Here is a 17,811-nt window from a genome sequence, read left to right as displayed (position 1 = left end):
AAATCACTCGTTTGGACTCTCTACCTGTGCGTGCGCCCAACTCCCCTTCTGAACCAGCTGAAAGAGCTCCCTCTCTGTCTCCATGACGACAGGCGTACACTGGAGTCCTGTTGTGGCCCCCTTCTGTCTTTGTGTTTTGGAGCTCAGAAAGAGAGAGAGAGAGAGAGAGAGAGAGAGAGAGAGAGAGAGAGAGAGAGAGAGAGAGAGAGAGAGAGAGAGAGAGAGAGAGAGAGAGAGAGAGAGAGAGAGAGAGAGAGCGGGCGAGAGAGAGAGATAAAGAGAGAGAGAGAGGGACGAAAAGAGGGAGAGAGGGAAAGAGAGCAAGGGAAAAAAGGGAGATAAATATTGACTTCACAGTTATTTTCCCACACAACCACCATTTTGTTTGCATGATTCACTTGGGGTTGAGCGAACTGGTGTTTTGATGTGTGTATGAGGGTGGGGGGAGGGGCTTAGGCTGAATCGGGCATTGTAGCGGGCACAGTGGGCAGTCAGACACGAACACTAACTCACAGATCATGCCAGGGAGTCACCCGCAAGCAACAATGTCAAACTTCATTGCTCCTCCTGTTCTGAATGCAGTGCGTGTATCTAAAAAATATATGTTTCATTATGTGCGCTGTTTGACCAGTAAATTCCCTCAGTAACTCAGTACCGTCCCTTTGACCAACAGCAGATGGCCAGGCTCAGTGTGTGTGTGTGTGTGTGTGTGTGTGTGTGTGTGTGTGTGTGTGTGTGTGTGTGTGTGTGTGTGTGTGCGTGTGTGTTGGGGGTGGGCGGGTGGGGGTTATGCCATTAAAGGTTGAACAGACTGGAAGTCTCACTTCATCTTACAAACATCGTTTGGCAGTACAGTGTCAGAAAACACAAATAATCAAAATTAACAAAGAAATCAACTTAATACTCCCACAAAAATAAATCCTCCCTTTCCACATAACACTCCTCGCACACCGACACATATTTTCCTGCATTGCTTGTGAGACTCACAGCCTAGCTTGACACGTTTACAACAGTTACAACAGCAGTCCAACAGTTCCATCAGTCCCTGTACCATCTGTCTTCTGCTTCCTGCTCTATAAAGAGCTTTTTTTATTTGCCCAAACATGAAGTCAAGCAGTTGTTTCTGCCTGTCTTTCAAGGTATAAAACTATAAAATTGAACACCTCCCACTGCCCTGAACAATGCCTCCAAAACACAAAACACTGTATTGAGTCCATCACAACCCAGAACACCGTCCTGAGCCAATCACAACCCAGAATACTGTCCTGAGCCAATCACAACCCAAAACACCATCCTGAGCCAATCACAACCCAAAATACCATCCTAAGCCAAAAAATCAGTAGTTGAGCTACAGAAGGCCAAATGCCTGCCTGAAAAGGTAATTCTTCAACTGTCTCTTAAAAGAGTTCTCAGATGTTGAGGCTCTCAAGTCCTGGGGGAGTGCATTCCAGAGCCTAGGGACCGTCGCCCTAAAGGCTCAGTCACCCTTAGTCTTTAGCTTGGTCCAAGCCACCAAGAGCCCCTGGTCAGACGACCTCAGGGACCGGCTCGACGAGTATAGGTGGATGAGGTCGAAGATGGACCATCGAGGGCTCTGTAGGTGAACACCAGGACCTTGAACTGGATCCTGAGGTGCACTGGGAGTCAATGTAGAGAGGGAAGAATGGGGGTTATATGGCATGACTTCTTTGACCTGGTGAGCAACCTGGCAGCAGCATTTTGGACCAGTTGCAACTGGTCCACAGATGATTTGTTAAGGCAGGTAAACAGTGAGTTACAGTAGTCAAGCCTGGAGGATATAAATGCATGGACAGACATTTCCAGCTCAGCATGAGATACAATGGGCCTGAGTTTTGCAATGTTTCTGAGGTGTAAAAAGCAGGTGCATGTCAGAGACTTCATATTATCCACACTGTTTCATTACACCTGGACTACTGTAACCCACTCTTCACTGGCCTCAGTAAATCATCCCTGGACCGTCTACAGTTGGTCCAGAATGCCTCAGCCAGGCTTCTGACTAGGTCCAGGAGGTCATGTCATATCACCCCTATATTATCTCCTTACACTGGCTTCTTGTTAGTTGTAGGATCCAGTTCAAGGTCCTTGTAATCACATATAGATCCCTCCATGGTCAAGCACCTGTATATATTAGTGACCTTCTCCGCCCATATGTTGCCTGCAGGTCACTGAGCTGAGGTCGTCCGATCAGGGCCTTGGTTGATTGATTGTCCCCCGCTCTGGGCTGAAGACGAAAGGCAACCAAGCCTTTGAATCAGTAGCACCAAGCCTGTGGAATGCCCTTCCACAGGATTTTCCACATTTTTAAAAGGCAGCTAAAGACTCATCTGTTAAGAGAGGCATTTGCGTGTGTCTAATTTTATGTTCATGTCCTTCCTGTCTCTGTAATTTACTTAAGCAATAAACCATGAGAGGCCGTGTGTTTTTAATTCTGTGAAGCACTTTGTGACTGTGTCTACGACAAGTGCTATATTAATAAACAAACTTAGTTACTAATGTAGTGTTATTCAGCTGACACACTGAGATCATGAATGTTTTGCTGGCTATAAGACACCAGAGGCAGGGGTCTGATGTGATGAGCTGCAACCCCCCCACACGTAGCTTTTCTTTTCTTCCTAAAAAAAAAAGACACAGAGGTCAGCATTTTCATCTTTCTTCCAATTAGCTATTTGGGTACACTCAATCTAACGTGGGAGGATAATAGCCTACTGTCAGCCATGCACACAAAACAAGATTTTCAACAACACGATGGCGCTCTCTAGCGGATTACATCAGTAAACTACTTCCAAAGACCCACCGTGAACTGTCGCAAAGATGAGTTGGGGTCGCAAAAATTGCAGTCCCAAATTGGAACGATCTGGTTGACCTTTTCATGTAGATAATTATATTTTCAAATCGATGTCCCAACCATGAGTCAAGTGTCAAAATTGTCCTTGCACCCGTGGTTGACTCCTTATTAATTACAGCTACAGTTTAATGTATTCGCTTACGTAACCGTGCTGTGCTCAACCTGCACTTTACGGCACACCTCGATGAAGGCAGGAGAGGGACACCAGAGGAGGTCGAACAGAATCACCCAGGTCAAAAAGCTGATCATTTGATTTCGGGGAAACTGAACGAGCTGAAGGCACTTTAACACGCGTGTTAAATATCATCGTGTTATTGTATTATTACCGCATAGCGACAACCAAATCAAGCAGCATCTCTCCAGCAGATTTCTCGCCGGTTGAGTCTTCGGGTCGGTCCCCGACATGGACAACAGCGCTCCCGGGTCGGGAGGGTTCAAAGGCGGCCTGGGGAACCTCTTCGGAGGCGGTATGCCTGAGTACTCCAACACGGAGCTCGCCGGTGTGCCATGTAAGTGTTGACTGTGGTGGTGAGCATCATTTCCCTGTCTGGTCGGATCCAAAGTACGGTAGCCTAGTGTTTTCGTGTATAGCTAGCTATGCCAATGTTATTTCTCAATACCTGGATGTGTGTAAGCTATTTAATGTTTTTCTGTCGACTTCACAGTGACTGGAATGAGCCCCCTGTCACCTTACCTCAATGTCGACCCTCGCTTCCTGGTACAGGTGTGTATTGATAGCCCGGTGTCGCCATCCTGATCACCTGAGCAACGCATCCTGTTTCTCTCCAAGGATCATTGGTCTGATGATCCCAGAGTTACTGAACAAAGATTTTGGCCTAGTCCTGGGCGTGTACAGCAGTCCTATGGTGTGTGTGTCAGCTGTGGCTCAGGAGGTAGAGCAGGTCGTCCAATGACCGCAGGGTCGGTGGTTTGATTCCTGGCTCCTCCTGTCCACATGTCAAAGTATCCTTGAGCAAGTCATTGAACCCCAAATTGCTCACAATTAGCAGGCTTGCATGGCAGCTTACCCCCATTGGTGTCTGAATAGGTGAATGAGAGGCCATTGTAAGGCGCTTTAGCCGTTAAGGTAGAAAGGCGCTATATAAGTGCAGTCCATTTACCATTTATATCAAGCCAGCAGTCTCTTGTGTCCATTGTGGTTCTGCAGGACACAGAGGAGTTCATCCTGCCCACCGGGGCCAGTAAGGTCAGAGGGAGGTTTGAACTGGCCTTCTTCACTATCGGTGGCTGCTGCATCACAGGTGAGTCCATCAACGACCCCTAACCCCCCCGCACAGCATCACTGGACCTCCGTCTGTTCTCTCAGTCAAGTCAATTTTATTTATATAGCACATGTTCATACAAGTAAATGTCCTCTCTGGCAAATGTCAAGCAAATGTCCACTATATAACACATGTTCATACAAGCAAATGTCCTCTCTACTTATTTCTGACTCGCAGCTGCCATTAAAGTTTTTGTTGTTGTTTTGTTAATTTCTCCTCACTCTCTCCGCGTTCCTTCTGTCTGTAGGTGCTGCTTTCGGCACGGTAAACGGTCTCAGGATGGGACTGAAGGAGACGCGTGACATGGGCTGGTCCAAACCTCGCAACGTCCAGTAAGCTTTTCAGTCAACCTCTCACTGTCCTGCACGTTTCTTCACAGTCGCTCTTTCTTCTGTCTCTTGATGTGCTCCTGATTGGTGACCTTTGACCTCCCCTCACCAGAATTCTAAACATGGTGACCCGACAAGGTGCATCTTGGGCGAACACGCTCGGCTCAGTGGGTAAGCTGCTCCCACACATCCCCTATATGTGTATATTCTGCAGCATTGTTGTACAGTATATTTGATATATATGAGTATTTTGCAGTGTTGCTGTACAGTGTATTTGATATGTGTGTGTTTTGCAGCGTTGTTGTACAGTGTATTTGGTGTGGCCATAGAGAAGGCCAGGGGAGCAGAGGACGACATCAACACAGTTGCTGCTGGAACACTCACTGGGATGCTCTTCAAAAGCACAGGTGTGTGTGTGTGTGTGTGTGTGTGTGTGTGTGTGTGTGTGTGTGTGTGTGTGTGTGTGTGTGTGTGTGTGTGTGTGTGTGTGTGTGTGTGTGTGTGTGTGTGTGTGTGTGTGTGTGTGTGTCACTCTAAACACCACGGCGACCCCCCCTCTGTATCCAGAGTCATCGGCACCACTGTAGCTGGTGTCACCGCGTCACTCATCAGTATAGATTCCAACAACGCTGGGCTCAGTCTCAGGTCCTCTGACTTAAAAACACACGTTACTTCTCATAGACAACGCTTCAGTCAGCTACGGCAAAGCTAGCGATCTGATTGGTGCGGGTGGGCAGTTTGACTGGTGCTATTTGCAAATAATTCTCTGGATCCATACTGTACGCACGCACTTTAACGTAACCCTCGCCGCCTGTGGCTGTGTTTGTTTGTAGGAGGCATGAGGGGCGTGGCTCGCGGCGGTCTGGTCGGCTTGGCGATGTCCAGCGCCTACGCTCTCTACAACAACTGGGACCACCTCACTGGCTCCTCCCCCTCCTCCAGTCTGTACTGAACCCTACAAACCCCTTCAACACCAAGGGCCGGTTTCCTCTGGTCACCTTGCTTACGTCCACACCCTCGTCCCTATCACAGTCACCATCCGATCCACTCTGAGGGGCTTTCTGGGATGCGAGGGGAACCGTGGACGAAGCCATCCTAGACAACCGTCATCCTCCCCTTCATCCTCCCTCAGCCCCCAGTCCTCTACTCTCTTGTCACCTTCATCTGATCTGAACTGGCCCCCTGCAGAGTTCATGTCTCTTGGGATGCACTGATACTGACTCTTTAAGTACTCTTTCCGATATAGGGAATGCTATTAATGCGATGAAAATGTGGACAAACATTAGATATAATCTCATGGATAACAAAAACCTGAATTGAATTAATTGCTTTCGAATTACCTCTCATGTAAAGTCAGTAAGCTGCAAGAGCTGATGAATCTAGATGTCTGGTGGGTAATGGGTGGAACTATAGATGTCTGGTGGGTAATGGGTGGATCTATAGATGTCTGGTGGGTAATGGGTGGATCTATAGATGTCTGGTGGGTAATGGGTGGATCAGCTGAGACTGGTGTGTGATTGTTATCCTTCAGGCTCCTGTCATGGAGATTGTGGCTCCAAGACTCCTCATATCTTACTGAAGAGCAGAGAGACGGTTCACCCTGATACATAAACGCACCAAGGCCTTACAGTTAAAGAGGCACAGTCACGCTTGTTATTATTCAGATTAAATGCTGAAATTCTGTGTGTAGGCCTTTTTTTAAATCACTGTCAGTGTAGCCGTTTTCCTACACGGAAGACTGAATCATGGAAAAACTTCAAGGGGAATACACATCCAGTGTGACACGTTTTCCCTTGGAGGTTTTTCCGCGATTACATCTTCCGTCTGTAAATATCAACTGAAACAAGTGCGACTGTGCCCTTTGACACTGTTGTAATGTACTTATTGTAATGTCTTTGCAGTGGGTATTATTTTCAGTGAGAGTACTCATTCAGGCTTTGTGAAGGTGTGTGTTGTCTTTCTATCTCCATGTCTCTTTAACCTGCTGTACGATGAATAAAAACACAATGAAAAAGGACGTTATCTGCCGTGTTTTGCTAGTCTAATCTTTATTGGTGGACAGATGAGTTGCCAGGGGAAACGGTCAGGTTTGAGTACAGTCAGGAAGCTTTGTCGGGGGGTGGGGGGACATGTAGGACATGCTGTAGTGTTGTACTATTTATTCCTTAAAACTAGTACAGCATTCAAAGTGTTGCTGTTTGGACCTGTAAAAAAAGGTCAGCTAACAACCGTTCCTGATGAAATCATGATGAGGTTGGCTCTTCCAATGTTTCAATGACGCTTTACAGGACAGACTAAACGGATTCAGCAGGACGACGTCCGAGTGTCCCCAGAGATGGTGTGACAGTTCTCAGATGAATGAATGTAAGGGTGATTAGTAGGGTTCAGGGGTCATATCACTCAGTGCAGGAAGAAGTCCCTGATGCGCGTGGCCTCGATCCAGGGGATGTAGGCGGCGGTGCGTGTGAAGACGCTGGGCTTGTTCTCCACGGTGCAGCCGATTGGCCCGAAGCTCACCACGCCGTGCACCTCCCATTGGTCATGCCCCATCTGGCACAGGAGAGGACCGCCGGAGTCGCCCTGAGAGACGGAGAAAGAGAGATGTAGAGCGTTATCTTTGTTGTAACCGAGTGAAAACCTGGAGTAGCTGGTGAAACTTGCTCCTCACAGGAGCGCCGACAGTCCCTCCAAGAGGGACGTCCCTACTGGCGCCCCTGTCAGCGCGTCCACCTCTGAAGCGAGGGATCTGGGTTTTAATCCCACCATCCTGGGCATGCCGAGACAGATGGGTTACACTGGCGCAGCACACGTCTGAGCAGATGTGGCACAGATGTGGACATGGAGTGGATGGGGACGTGGAGTGGATGTGGACGTGGAGGTGTGCGTGGAGTGGATGTGGACGTGGAGTGTCTCGCTCGGTCTCACCTGGCAGGCGGCGGGCGGGCCCTCCGTGTCTCTGAAGCCGGCACAGATCATGGAGTCTCGGACGCGGTCGCCCCAGAACTTCTTCTGCCGGCACGTCTTGAAGTCGATGATGGGCAGACGAGCCTGGTTCAGAGCCTCGGCCAGAGAAACGTTCTCCTTCCCACCTGAAGCAGAGGAAGAACATCAGAACGTCCTGAGAGTCACCCGGTACCTCCTCCAACGTCCTCATAGCCCTGTCTGTCCCCCCAGGATTCCTCTCTTCTTACTCTGGCTTCTCTAGAAGTGCCACCCTCCCTTCTAACCCTCCTCTTTCTCTCCCCTCTGCCCTGCTCCTCCCTGTCCTCAACCCACCTGTCTCCCCAGCCGGTGACCCAACAGGGTAGGGTTAGCCTTGGGCTTGGGGTTAGTCTTAGTCAGTGACTCAGTAATCTGAGTTCCCAGAAGCTCTCGCTGCAGCGGGAACTTCTGGTGAACAAGCTATGATATTCGTGGACGCCAATGGGAATACATGCCCGGGTTTTGTGCGGGGCGGGAGGCTGATAGGCCTTCATGGTTAGCCATTCAAATGCAGCTGGATTGGAATGGTAACGCACCGGCTCTGCCCCCCATGGCTGTGTTTTGTGGCGCTTGACTCCAGACCAGAGCCCCCCCTCCCCCCTCCAGCAGTAGTATTCACTCTCCAGACTCAAATATTACGTTGAATCGCTGCGCTCCGCATACTACAGAATAGAGTCTGTGCCACTTAGCCGCCCAAGCTGATGTTCTGAGGGCGTATCTATGGGTCAAAATTGAAAGAGTGACAGGTCATAGCAGCAAATGAGAGACGCTAGCCCAGGTTAGATGGGCGGGGCCAGGTTGGGTGGGAGCGCCTGATCGCGAAAATCGTTACTGATTGGTGTCGCCGGGATTCTGGCGCTACCAATGAATTGCCAGGATTTGAACACAAGATTTTTGCATGAAGTGCCCAGACCCTTAGAGAGATCTGCAGCATGCAGTAACGTAGTTAGCATAGCTATCAGCGAAAGAACTCTCATGGGTCTGGAGTTGAGACCACAGCCGCGGTGGCCTTACCCCGTGTGTCGCCCCAGCCGGTGACCCAGCAGTAGTGTCCTGGTTTGAGGCTGGTCTGCTTGCGCGGCAGGCAGGCGTAGCGTATGAAGTTGGACGGCAGGATGTCCGTGCCGGCCTTCACCAGGGCGATGTCGTAGTCCAGTTCGCTATGGGTCGGGTAGCGGAAGTGCTCGTGGCGGTAGATGCGCTTCACCGGGAAGATCCTCTCGGTCTGCGACTCGGAGCGCTTCAGCTGGTGCTTGCCCAGGACGATCCTCCAGCTCCCAGCGTCCTCTGCTTTCCCCCTGAGAGACACAACAGTGACGTCATCGACCTGCGGCGACTCCAACTAGATAAGAGACTGATTCCTCACTCTTAGACATGTGCAGTCATACTGATGTGCGTGTTTGTGTGTGTGTGAGCTGAGTGAGAGCGTTACTTCTGGAAGCAGTGTGCAGCGGTGAGGATCCACTGATGTGTGTGTGTGTGAGTGAGTGAGAGCGTTACTTCTGGAAGCAGTGTGCAGCGGTGAGGATCCAGTTCTTATGAATGAGCGTTCCTCCACACACGTGGATGTAGTGCTTACTGCCACGTGGTCGAACCTGGCAGAGAGAGAGAGAGAGAGAGAGAGGGAGGGAGGGAGAGAGAGGGAGAGAGAGAGAGAGAGAGAGAGAGAGAGAGAGAGAGAGAGAGGGAGGGAGAGAGAGGGAGAGAGAGAGAGAGAGAGGTTGTTTACATCTGGAGTAGACAGGGGTCACATGATCCACCAGGAGACCACACACTCATAAAAACACACACACACACTCAAAACACACACCCTCGCATAAACACACACTCAGAACACACTCACATAGGCACACACACACTCACACAAACACACACTCAAAACACACACTCACATAAACACACACACTCAAAACACACGCATACACTCTCACACACACTCACATAAACACACACAATCAAAACACACACACACTCACATAAACACACACATATTCACATAAACACAATCACATAAACTCACAAAAACACACACTCAAAAAACACAGGGCTCAGAGAAGCGTAGCGGTTAGGGCAGTATCTGTGTGTGAGGTACCTGTAGAGAGACCTGCCAGGGCCAGGAGTGAGGCCTGGCCTCGTTACCGGACACGATCCGCTCGGCCATGTTGGGCTTGAAGTAGGACATGCCGCAGTCCTTAGGCCAGTCTGGGAGGGAGGGAGGGAGGGGGGGGGGAATCTATCACCGATCCCAGACCACCCATGACGAAATGGAACAAACAACTACTACAACTACTACTGATCTCAGGTCAGAGATAAAGACTTGAGCAATGACTTTTGGACGAGTGAGAGAAAATGGGCTCTGTATGTTGTAGGAGCCAACAGTGTGTGTGTCAGATTTATATCACCATATCACCAGGGTACTATAATCCCATACAAGCACTGAGTAAGTGCATTGAACAAATCAACTATTGGATGTGCCAGAACTCAAAAATGAAACTAAAGTAATTGACTTTGGAGCCAAAGAAGAACGATTAAAGGTTTTTGCATTTCGCTTTATATGACCTTTTGTGTTTCTTGCACTTTGTCTTGATGCTTTTAATGTCTCATGTAAAGCACTTTGAATTGCCTTGTTGCTGAAATGTGCTATACAAATAAACTTGCCTTGCCTTGCCTTTGCATGATTTATTTGTGTATCTGTGTATCTTTGTGTGTGTGTGTGTGTGCACGTGTGTGTTTTAAGTAACTAAGTAAAGTTTATTTATGTAGCACCTTTCACAGAACAAGGTCACAAAGTGCTTCCCGGGTGCTACATAGTTCCAAAATAGAAGCACAACAATAACAATAATAAAACAACAATAAAAATAGTAGTAAGAACAATAAAAGAGTGTACCACAGCTTAGGAACCACAATATCAAAGGCTCAATCACCTTTAGTTTTGAGTCTTTTCACATGTGTTCCTCACCCAGGTGCAACACCTTGTGCTGGCGGTCGTCCACAGGTGGTGAGGGTGTGTGTGTGTGTCTGTGTGTGTTCCTCACCCAGGTGCAGGACCTTGTGCTGGCGCTGTCGTCCGGGGGGGGTGAGGGTGTAGGCAGCAGCAGGCAGGGCCGCCAGCCACAGTAGCAGCAGGGAGAGCAGGAGTGGAGGAGGCTCTGGAACCACCGTCATCTTCCACACAGTCACCACCCCGCTCCCCACGGCACGCTCTTTATACTGCCACTATGGGACACACACACAGCCATACACACACACACGCACACACATCCATACAAACACACACATATGCTGGCGCATAAAAACACATACACACATACATCAATACAAACACACACACACATGTGGGCACACAAAAACAGATACACACGGACCTCCAGGGACAATAAGCAGCTCCACAAAGCCCAGCGCTGGATGGTTCTCCTGTAGCCAGGGGTTTCTACTGCCACTGGGAGAGGGGCTTCTGGGAGTCCCATCAGCACATTCAAACACACATACTGTACAAAAACACACACACACACGCATGCACACACCACACACACACATACACATATAGGGAGAATACAGTATTGTACCTTACTTTATACATTCACTTACACTCGCACACACACAAACAACACACATACCTCACCCTAACCCAACATACATACCTCACCCTAACCAAACACACATACCTCACCCTAACAGTAACCCAACACACACACCTGGTAACATGGTGTCACACATACAAATAACACACCTCACCCCCACCTCCTGGTAACATGGTGTCATGTCACATGACACACTGACCTGCAGATGAACCTCATTCATCTCACTCTCAATACCCTAACCCCATAACCTTGATCTCTGTACAAGAACTTCTAAAATACTTTCTTCTTACATGAAGAAGAAGGTCTGTTCTGAGAGAGAGAGAGAGAGAGAGAGAGAGAGAGAGAGAGATAGACCAATGGTCTTTAGAGTGAATGGATAGATTTGTAACTCACCATTGCATAGTACACTGTGGTAGAGGATTTTCAAGCTGATATATCATTTATGTCAGCATTTCCCATACTGTTATCTTTACGGTCATTTGAGGCAAGGTCTGAGAGGTTAATTAAAACAGGTCTTTCTGTCAGAGTTTATGACTCGCAGTTCTAATAAGTTCACAGTTCGACCATTTGGGTTAAGGGTTGTTTCGCAACATGTGTCATTGAATTTCTGGAATATCGTGGAATTTTTGGAATATCATGTAACTTTAAAAAGTCAGGGGGATTTGATCATTGTTTGTGCCAGGCCACAGAGTATCAGGGAATATTGTTTGTAGCAAGTTTAAATTCTAGTTGCCATTTATTATTTATTTATAAAATGTTATATTTCCCATGCAGTGTTTTTCTTCATCTGGTTATTGTTACTTGATTTTTCAGCAGCCGTTATTCCCTTCCTGCTTGTCAGCAGTTTTTCAATTTCCATTATAGGTTATGGAAATTCTGCTTTTAAGTAATTGAAAAACAGGGAAAGGTCAGAGAATTTAACATTTGAACCCTGTAGCAACGCAAAGGAGTTGGGTAAGGGGTCAGAGTTAAACCTCAGCTCCTCTCTCTCTTTCTCGAGAGAGAGAGAGAGAGAGAGAAGAGAGAGAGAAGAGAGAGAGACAGAGAGTAAACAGTAAAATATGACAACAACAAACAAACAACAACAAGCCCAGAGGAAGCCGCTGGTGAGAGGAGTGTTAGTACAGTGAATGAGAAAGAATGTGCCTGCTCATCTGAACTGGCCACCTCACACCACCATGGTTCATTAAGTTTACATACACAACAACCTGAACAGTCATATCACACCACCATGGTTCATTAAGTTTACATACACAACAACCTGAACAGTCATATCACACCACCGTGGTTCACCAGGTTTACACACACAACAAAATAGTTTATTTACATGTACATACAGTACATGAAAGTACAAGAACAATATTTATTCTTAAACATACAATTTAGATTGAATTCGCTTAATGCAGGTGGTAGACTTGTTATTTCACCAGACCACATATCCAAACTGTACATGTTTCCACACAGTAGCCAAACTTCGACGCTACCACTACAACTACCATAGCATACCTAACCATAGCAGTGTGCTGTATGCCGACATTTCCTTTCTTTAATTGAAGTCGTTTTTGGTCCAGCAGCAGTTTTTTGGCGGGATGTGCATATATGCTCTGTTTTCTGCCTCAACTCTTCACCACACTTCATTAATGTCTTACTGTGTAATACCATTGTTCTATGACTATGTAGCGCTAGTTAGTATTCCATTATATACCTTGACATATTGTGGTATTGTCATATGGAATTTCAAATATAATCATTAGGCTTAGACTTAAAGTTGGTTTTGTTTGTTTGTAGACGGTTTACATTCATAACTACTTGCCATAAAGAAGTATAAAGTTGATTGGAATCTGTTTTGCTGGTATGTGTGTGTTTGCATTAAACATAATACAAACATTGGTTAGATTGGGAGAATGGAGAATGAATAATGATCGTGGGTGACCGGTAGGACAGGTAGAGGGAACATAGAGGGAACACAGAGTAGAGGGGACATTAATGGGGAGGTGATCAGTGAGAACAGGAGTGTACAGATGCCCAATGTTGGCAGAGGATCAGCTCAACAAGTATCCAACAGCATTTTTCTTAATATGTATGGCCAATGTAGGCCTGATGAAAAAACAATCTCCCTGCTATGTCTATACTGTAACTTGGAGAAGCTACACAGGCCTCCACAATACGACGTGAGTACACGGGAAAATGATTGTAGGCTCAATGTCTAACCCATTTAAATCCAGTGCATCGAGGGGACCCAACAAAGAAAATGCCATAAATGGCCAAGTCATATTTCACAGCCAAGTCCTATTTTAGCTTAGACCCTCACAGTGGAGAAGACTGAACAGCTGTTCAGACAGAGCAGACTGAACAGCTGTTCAGACAGAGCAGAGTTATAGTGGTTGACTAGACTTTCTGTTTAATGTACTAAAGTGGGATTTCTGTAGAGATGAGATGTACTGGATTCCGTTGTACAGTTGGAGGAGCATCTTAGATGGAGTAGAGTTTAAGCTGCTCCTCCACATCTCCCTCCGAAACCTCACCAAAAGTCTCCTGGTTCTCTTTCAGCAGTTGGAAAATGGCCGCCAGCTGCTCCTGTTGCGCCCTGGGAACAAGAAATACAATAAATCAAATGGGGTTTTACTCACTGCATTCTATTTGTGAATCATGATGGGTTTGTTTGTGGATTTCAAATCTATTCGAAGATTGTGTTTTATATTGAAGCAATAAGATGCAGTCATAGTGAATAATAAAAAGAGAATAAGCTCAGCGCCATCTTAGAAATGGCTAAATGATCAAGATTCTCATCCATTTTTTCATATTAGAGTGTATCTTTGACTCGGTCTTCCACTGACCTCTGCTCCGCCTCCAGTTCCTCTTTGGTCATCATCTTCTCTAGCTGGCTCATCCGCAGCACACCGGGGATGTATTTCAGGGACAGACCGTCTGCATCCACTTCCTCCAAACCTGCTAAGAAACAGAGAGACAGACAGATAGACAGAGTGCAGGATTTTTCAGATCCAAATCTTTTCCTGGTCCCCTCAGGCACTTGTATGGATTTGGAGGAGTTCGATGCAGCAGTAGTAGCCTATAATAGGGCTGTGTGACTAGCAGATTGGTGCCTCACCGTTGCCCTGTGTGGCTCCTCCTGTCTGATGAGAGGTGAAAGGGCATGATGTGAACTCTGGCTCAGGGTGGTGCGTGCTACCAGGCTCTCTCTCTGGCCACGAGGCAGGGTCAGAGCTCAGCTCCATGGAGACGGGTCTGTATGGTTCCACAGTGGCAGTATCCTCTGAAGGATCAGACCCCTGTTAACAGAAGCAGAGGTGAGAAAGACCATCATGTCACATTCATCTCCTTCTCTCCTTCCTCGCAACTGCTCTGATAATGTTGGAGAAGAAAAGACATGTCAGAGTGGGCAAACATACTGTATGTCAACAGGTCATATTTAATTGAGTAGTATAAAAAATTACAATCTACTCAGTCTTATATTAAGCAATTGACCCAATCATGTAAATCACCACTGAATTATGAAAACATTGTCATATAAGATTGAGTAGGCTATTGTAATATTCCCCATTAAGCAATTGAATCACCACTGAATGAAGGATGTGCAAACTAGCCTACTGAGGGTGCACTGTGCGGGTCACATTGTTGGTTCCTTCCTCCTACCGTACGGCCAGATGATGATGATGATGGTGGTGCCAGCGTTTCCTCATGGCCACCGTGGTCGCTCCCACATTCAACTTCGGTGGCGGTCAGTCTTTCCTCCGCTGACACGCCAGTCCCTGATACACCCGCTACCCTCTCCGCGTTCAGGGATCGAGATTCTTTATTCTCCGATGTCTTCGCAGCTGATGGTGACAGCCCTTTGTCTTTTAGGAGCGGTGTCTCTGTCGGGTTTTGGGGCGGTGTTGATCTGTCTAAAGCTCTTCCCGAGTGTGAATTATCTGTTTGGGATGCAGCAGGCGACAACCTGTGGTTATTGAATAATATTGTCGCCACAAAAACAGCGAGAAGCGTGAACAGAACGGCTGGCAGTAGAAAAGTTAGATCCATGATTGTGGAGCCGTGGTTCACTCAGGACTTCACCCTCGTTCTCAGATCCGTGTTTTCAGTGCAGGCTACAGTCTAAACTACTGCACGGAATTAATGTCTGCCCTTTAATATAACGGACTGACAAATAGTTTTAGAATAGTCAACCTGTACCTCTGTGTGCTGTTGTTCTTGTATTGGCACCGACGTTCTTGACAATGCAGCATTTGTAGTTTGTTCTGAAGGATTGCCGTGAAGCCAGCCCCAAGAAGGATTTAATGACTTTCAAAATAAAGGTCTCGCAAATGTAGACCTAATTGTCATTCAATTCTCGTCAAACTCTTGACAGTGAAAATTAAAAGCGGGTATCGTAATTTATTTACTTTCTTAGAGATAACCTATTTAACTGCTATATATTTTAAAGATATGCATACACTTATATGGTAATAACTAAGTAGATATAATAGTTATTGCATGCATACACCAACAGAACTTGTCTCTCCATTAATTTACAAAAATATGCCGTTCATAGGGCCTCCTCCATCAGAGAAGTTATTAGAATAAAATTTGCTGGATTAGATCGGGTTAGAAGGTGAGCGTTTGGGTTTACCGCAGCAAATAAAGCACGCAAGCACACCACCTGCTGGACAAATGGCCGCACTACACTTACAGCACTAAGAAAAGGGATGCAACAAGCACAATGAAATGGGTCAAGTACTAGTGTTGTGCAGGGGCTAGGGTTAGTTATATAGCCTATACTATAGTGTGTTGTGGTTGCTGTTAAAATTGTGGTTGCGAGTGAAGGGCCAAACAGGACAAAATAATGGGCAGAAATGAGGGAAAGACATTTTATTCATTTGAATAAATACATTCATTTGACATTTTAACAATTTAACATGAAAATTGCTTAATTAAAGCGTAGTGATAAAAGCGTGCCATTTTCATCTGTAATAGTGTTACAGGCTCTTCGGGATCAGTTCATCTGTAATAGTGTTACAGGCTCTTCGGGCTCAGTTTCTGTGACGTTTTGGGCTGTTTTCACCACCTATCTGGACAGCCTTGCAGTCATGAGCTGCTATATTGCCATGTGCTGATGCTCCTGGTCATTCCGCTCACAGAAGGACCTACATACACCAGCATGAGAGTCCATATCATAACCCGAAGAACAGCTTCAGTTACAGCTACAAACAGATGCAGGTCAACGCACAGGTCAAAGATTGCGACCAAATCTGACTGTGGGAAGAAGACCCAGCATTCTGTAAAAAAAATATGAAGCAACCACAGTTTTGATACTTGCTTTTAACGCTCAGTGTTGCACAAACTATTCAAACCCTAATGCCATGCCAAAACTATGATTTGGTGATGGCAAAAGCATGCTGCACATTTCAGCATGTAACAACAACTAATTATGGAAGGATACAAGGAGGTAAAGGACATTATGTCAAATGAATGGAATAGCCTGCTATGGCTGCAAAAGACAGGGTGGACTAACGTGAAGTATCGCTCCACTGCCCTACTTCTACAGAGAAAACAGGTCCTCACAAAGTAAATAGTTCAACGATAGTTTGACTTAACACTGATGGTATAAACACTCAAATTAACCCTGGACAGTACTCATATTTTATTTGCTTTGGGTGCACTGTGAAGTGTTTAGGTGAGTCTGGTAGTGGATGCTAGCCTGTACCATTGCATTGCGCTAGCGTTAGCGAGACGTGAATGCCCAAACGAGGGGCAGCTTGGAAGCAGCTGAAAATGATCTCAATCAATCAACAAAATGGGTAAGATGAAAATGAGGCCCTATGTCCAAAATTCTGAACTATCCCTTTAAGTTGAACTGTGTTGGCCAAGAGTATAGTCTATTTTATTGACATAGGAAATATAAAAACATAAACATATAATACATAATTTAACCTTTTACAATATTATTTCTAGGCTGTTGATGTACTATTTTTGATCGTGCTATAGATATTTGAATGTAATGACCCGTTAGGCCGATTTAAATTGCACACTTCCAAACCTACATGGGCACCAACAGAGCATGACAGCATGTGAAGGTTAAATAGGCTACAGAACCACCCTTCAGAGTGGTCAGCAGGCTTCCACTGGAGCATGTCTTTGTATAGAATAACTTCAATTATTTGTTTAATTTTAGCCAACAAGAAGAAGACAGATGAAGATGACAGGGAGCTGGCCTTGAGCTGAATACGATCCAGCATATGGAGGGGTATAGCAGGTTATAGCTGGGTAAAGCAGGGGATAGCTGGGTAAAGCAGGGTATAGCTGAGTATAGCAGGGTATAGCTGGGTATAGCTGGGTAAAGTAGGGGATAGCTGGGTAAAGCAGGGGATAGCTGGGTATAGCTGGGTATAGCAGGGTATAGCAGGGTATAGCAGGGTATAGCTGGGTATAGCTGGGTATAGCTGAGTATAGCTGGGTATAGCTGAGTATAGCAGGGTATAGCTGAGTATAGCTGGGTATAGCTGAGTATAGCAGGGTATAGCAGGGTATAGCTGAGTATAGCGTGGTATAGCTGGATATAGCAGGGTATAGATGGGTATAGCTGGGTATAGCTGGGTATAGCTGAGTATAGCTGGGTATAGCTGAGTATAGCAGGGTATAGCTGAGTATAGCTGGGTATAGCTGAGTATAGCAGGGTATAGCAGGGTATAGCTGAGTATAGCGTGGTATAGCTGGATATAGCAGGGTATAGATGGGTATAGCTGGGTAGAGCTGGTGTAGTGATATGAGTTATT

General features: G+C 46.4%; 3 protein-coding genes across 5 annotated transcripts; 1 reads left to right on the top strand and 2 right to left on the bottom strand.

Annotated features, from left to right (window-relative positions):
- Window positions 1–3,045: 3,045 nt before the first annotated feature.
- timm23a (translocase of inner mitochondrial membrane 23 homolog a (yeast)) lies at window positions 3,046–6,473 on the top strand. Of its 3 annotated transcripts, none has more exons than XM_084456403.1 (8): window positions 3,046–3,098; window positions 3,233–3,375; window positions 3,532–3,590; window positions 4,035–4,128; window positions 4,397–4,481; window positions 4,591–4,649; window positions 4,775–4,885; window positions 5,312–6,473. In XM_084456403.1, the coding sequence occupies exons 2-8, from the start codon at window positions 3,270–3,272 to the stop codon at window positions 5,428–5,430; spliced, it is 633 nt and encodes a 210-aa protein (XP_084312529.1). In that variant the 5' UTR covers window positions 3,046–3,098; window positions 3,233–3,269; the 3' UTR covers window positions 5,431–6,473. The 3 variants fall into 3 exon arrangements, 2 of the variants coding, with proteins under 2 accessions (XP_084312529.1, XP_084312528.1); XR_014630972.1 differs by having other exon boundaries at window positions 3,048–3,375; window positions 5,312–5,898; window positions 5,952–6,473; XM_084456402.1 differs by having other exon boundaries at window positions 3,048–3,375.
- A 325-nt stretch (window positions 6,474–6,798) lies between these two features.
- LOC311323829 (elastase-1) lies at window positions 6,799–10,625 on the bottom strand (the record flags this gene model as incomplete). The annotated part of the gene is made up of 6 exons (XM_084456129.1): window positions 6,799–7,058; window positions 7,404–7,567; window positions 8,475–8,758; window positions 8,961–9,055; window positions 9,553–9,662; window positions 10,496–10,625. 6 exons carry the CDS (start codon window positions 10,623–10,625, stop codon window positions 6,879–6,881), a joined length of 963 nt encoding a protein of 320 aa, XP_084312255.1. The 3' UTR covers window positions 6,799–6,878.
- A 2,729-nt stretch (window positions 10,626–13,354) lies between these two features.
- mxra7 (matrix-remodelling associated 7) lies at window positions 13,355–14,806 on the bottom strand. Its single transcript, XM_084455846.1, has 4 exons — window positions 14,696–14,806; window positions 14,151–14,331; window positions 13,879–13,993; window positions 13,355–13,628 (listed from the first exon to the last, which is right to left on the bottom strand). Exons 2-4 carry the CDS (start codon window positions 14,275–14,277, stop codon window positions 13,514–13,516), a joined length of 357 nt encoding a protein of 118 aa, XP_084311972.1. The 5' UTR covers window positions 14,278–14,331; window positions 14,696–14,806; the 3' UTR covers window positions 13,355–13,513.
- Between the last annotated feature and the right edge of the window lie 3,005 nt (window positions 14,807–17,811).

This window comes from Borostomias antarcticus (assembly GCF_949987555.1).
Source record: "Borostomias antarcticus genome assembly, chromosome: 22".
Taxonomy (NCBI): domain Eukaryota; kingdom Metazoa; phylum Chordata; class Actinopteri; order Stomiiformes; family Stomiidae; genus Borostomias; species Borostomias antarcticus.
The sequence above is the reverse complement of the archived record's forward strand: the minus strand, read 5'-3'. Positions and strand labels throughout refer to the sequence as shown.

Coding starts and splice junctions, on each gene's coding strand:
- mxra7 (XM_084455846.1), bottom strand. CDS start 14,277: ATGGAGCTGAGCTCTGACCCTGCCTCGTGGCCAGAGAGAGAGCCTGGT. Junction 13,994..14,150: donor AGGAGCCACACAGGGCAACG/GTGAGGCACCAA, acceptor TCTGTTTCTTAG/CAGGTTTGGAGGAAGTGGAT. Junction 13,629..13,878: donor GAACTGGAGGCGGAGCAGAG/GTCAGTGGAAGA, acceptor TCTTGTTCCCAG/GGCGCAACAGGAGCAGCTGG.
- timm23a (XM_084456403.1), top strand. CDS start 3,270: ATGGACAACAGCGCTCCCGGGTCGGGAGGGTTCAAAGGCGGCCTGGGG. Junction 4,482..4,590: donor TCCAAACCTCGCAACGTCCA/GTAAGCTTTTCA, acceptor TCCCCTCACCAG/AATTCTAAACATGGTGACCC. Junction 4,886..5,311: donor GATGCTCTTCAAAAGCACAG/GTGTGTGTGTGT, acceptor GTTTGTTTGTAG/GAGGCATGAGGGGCGTGGCT.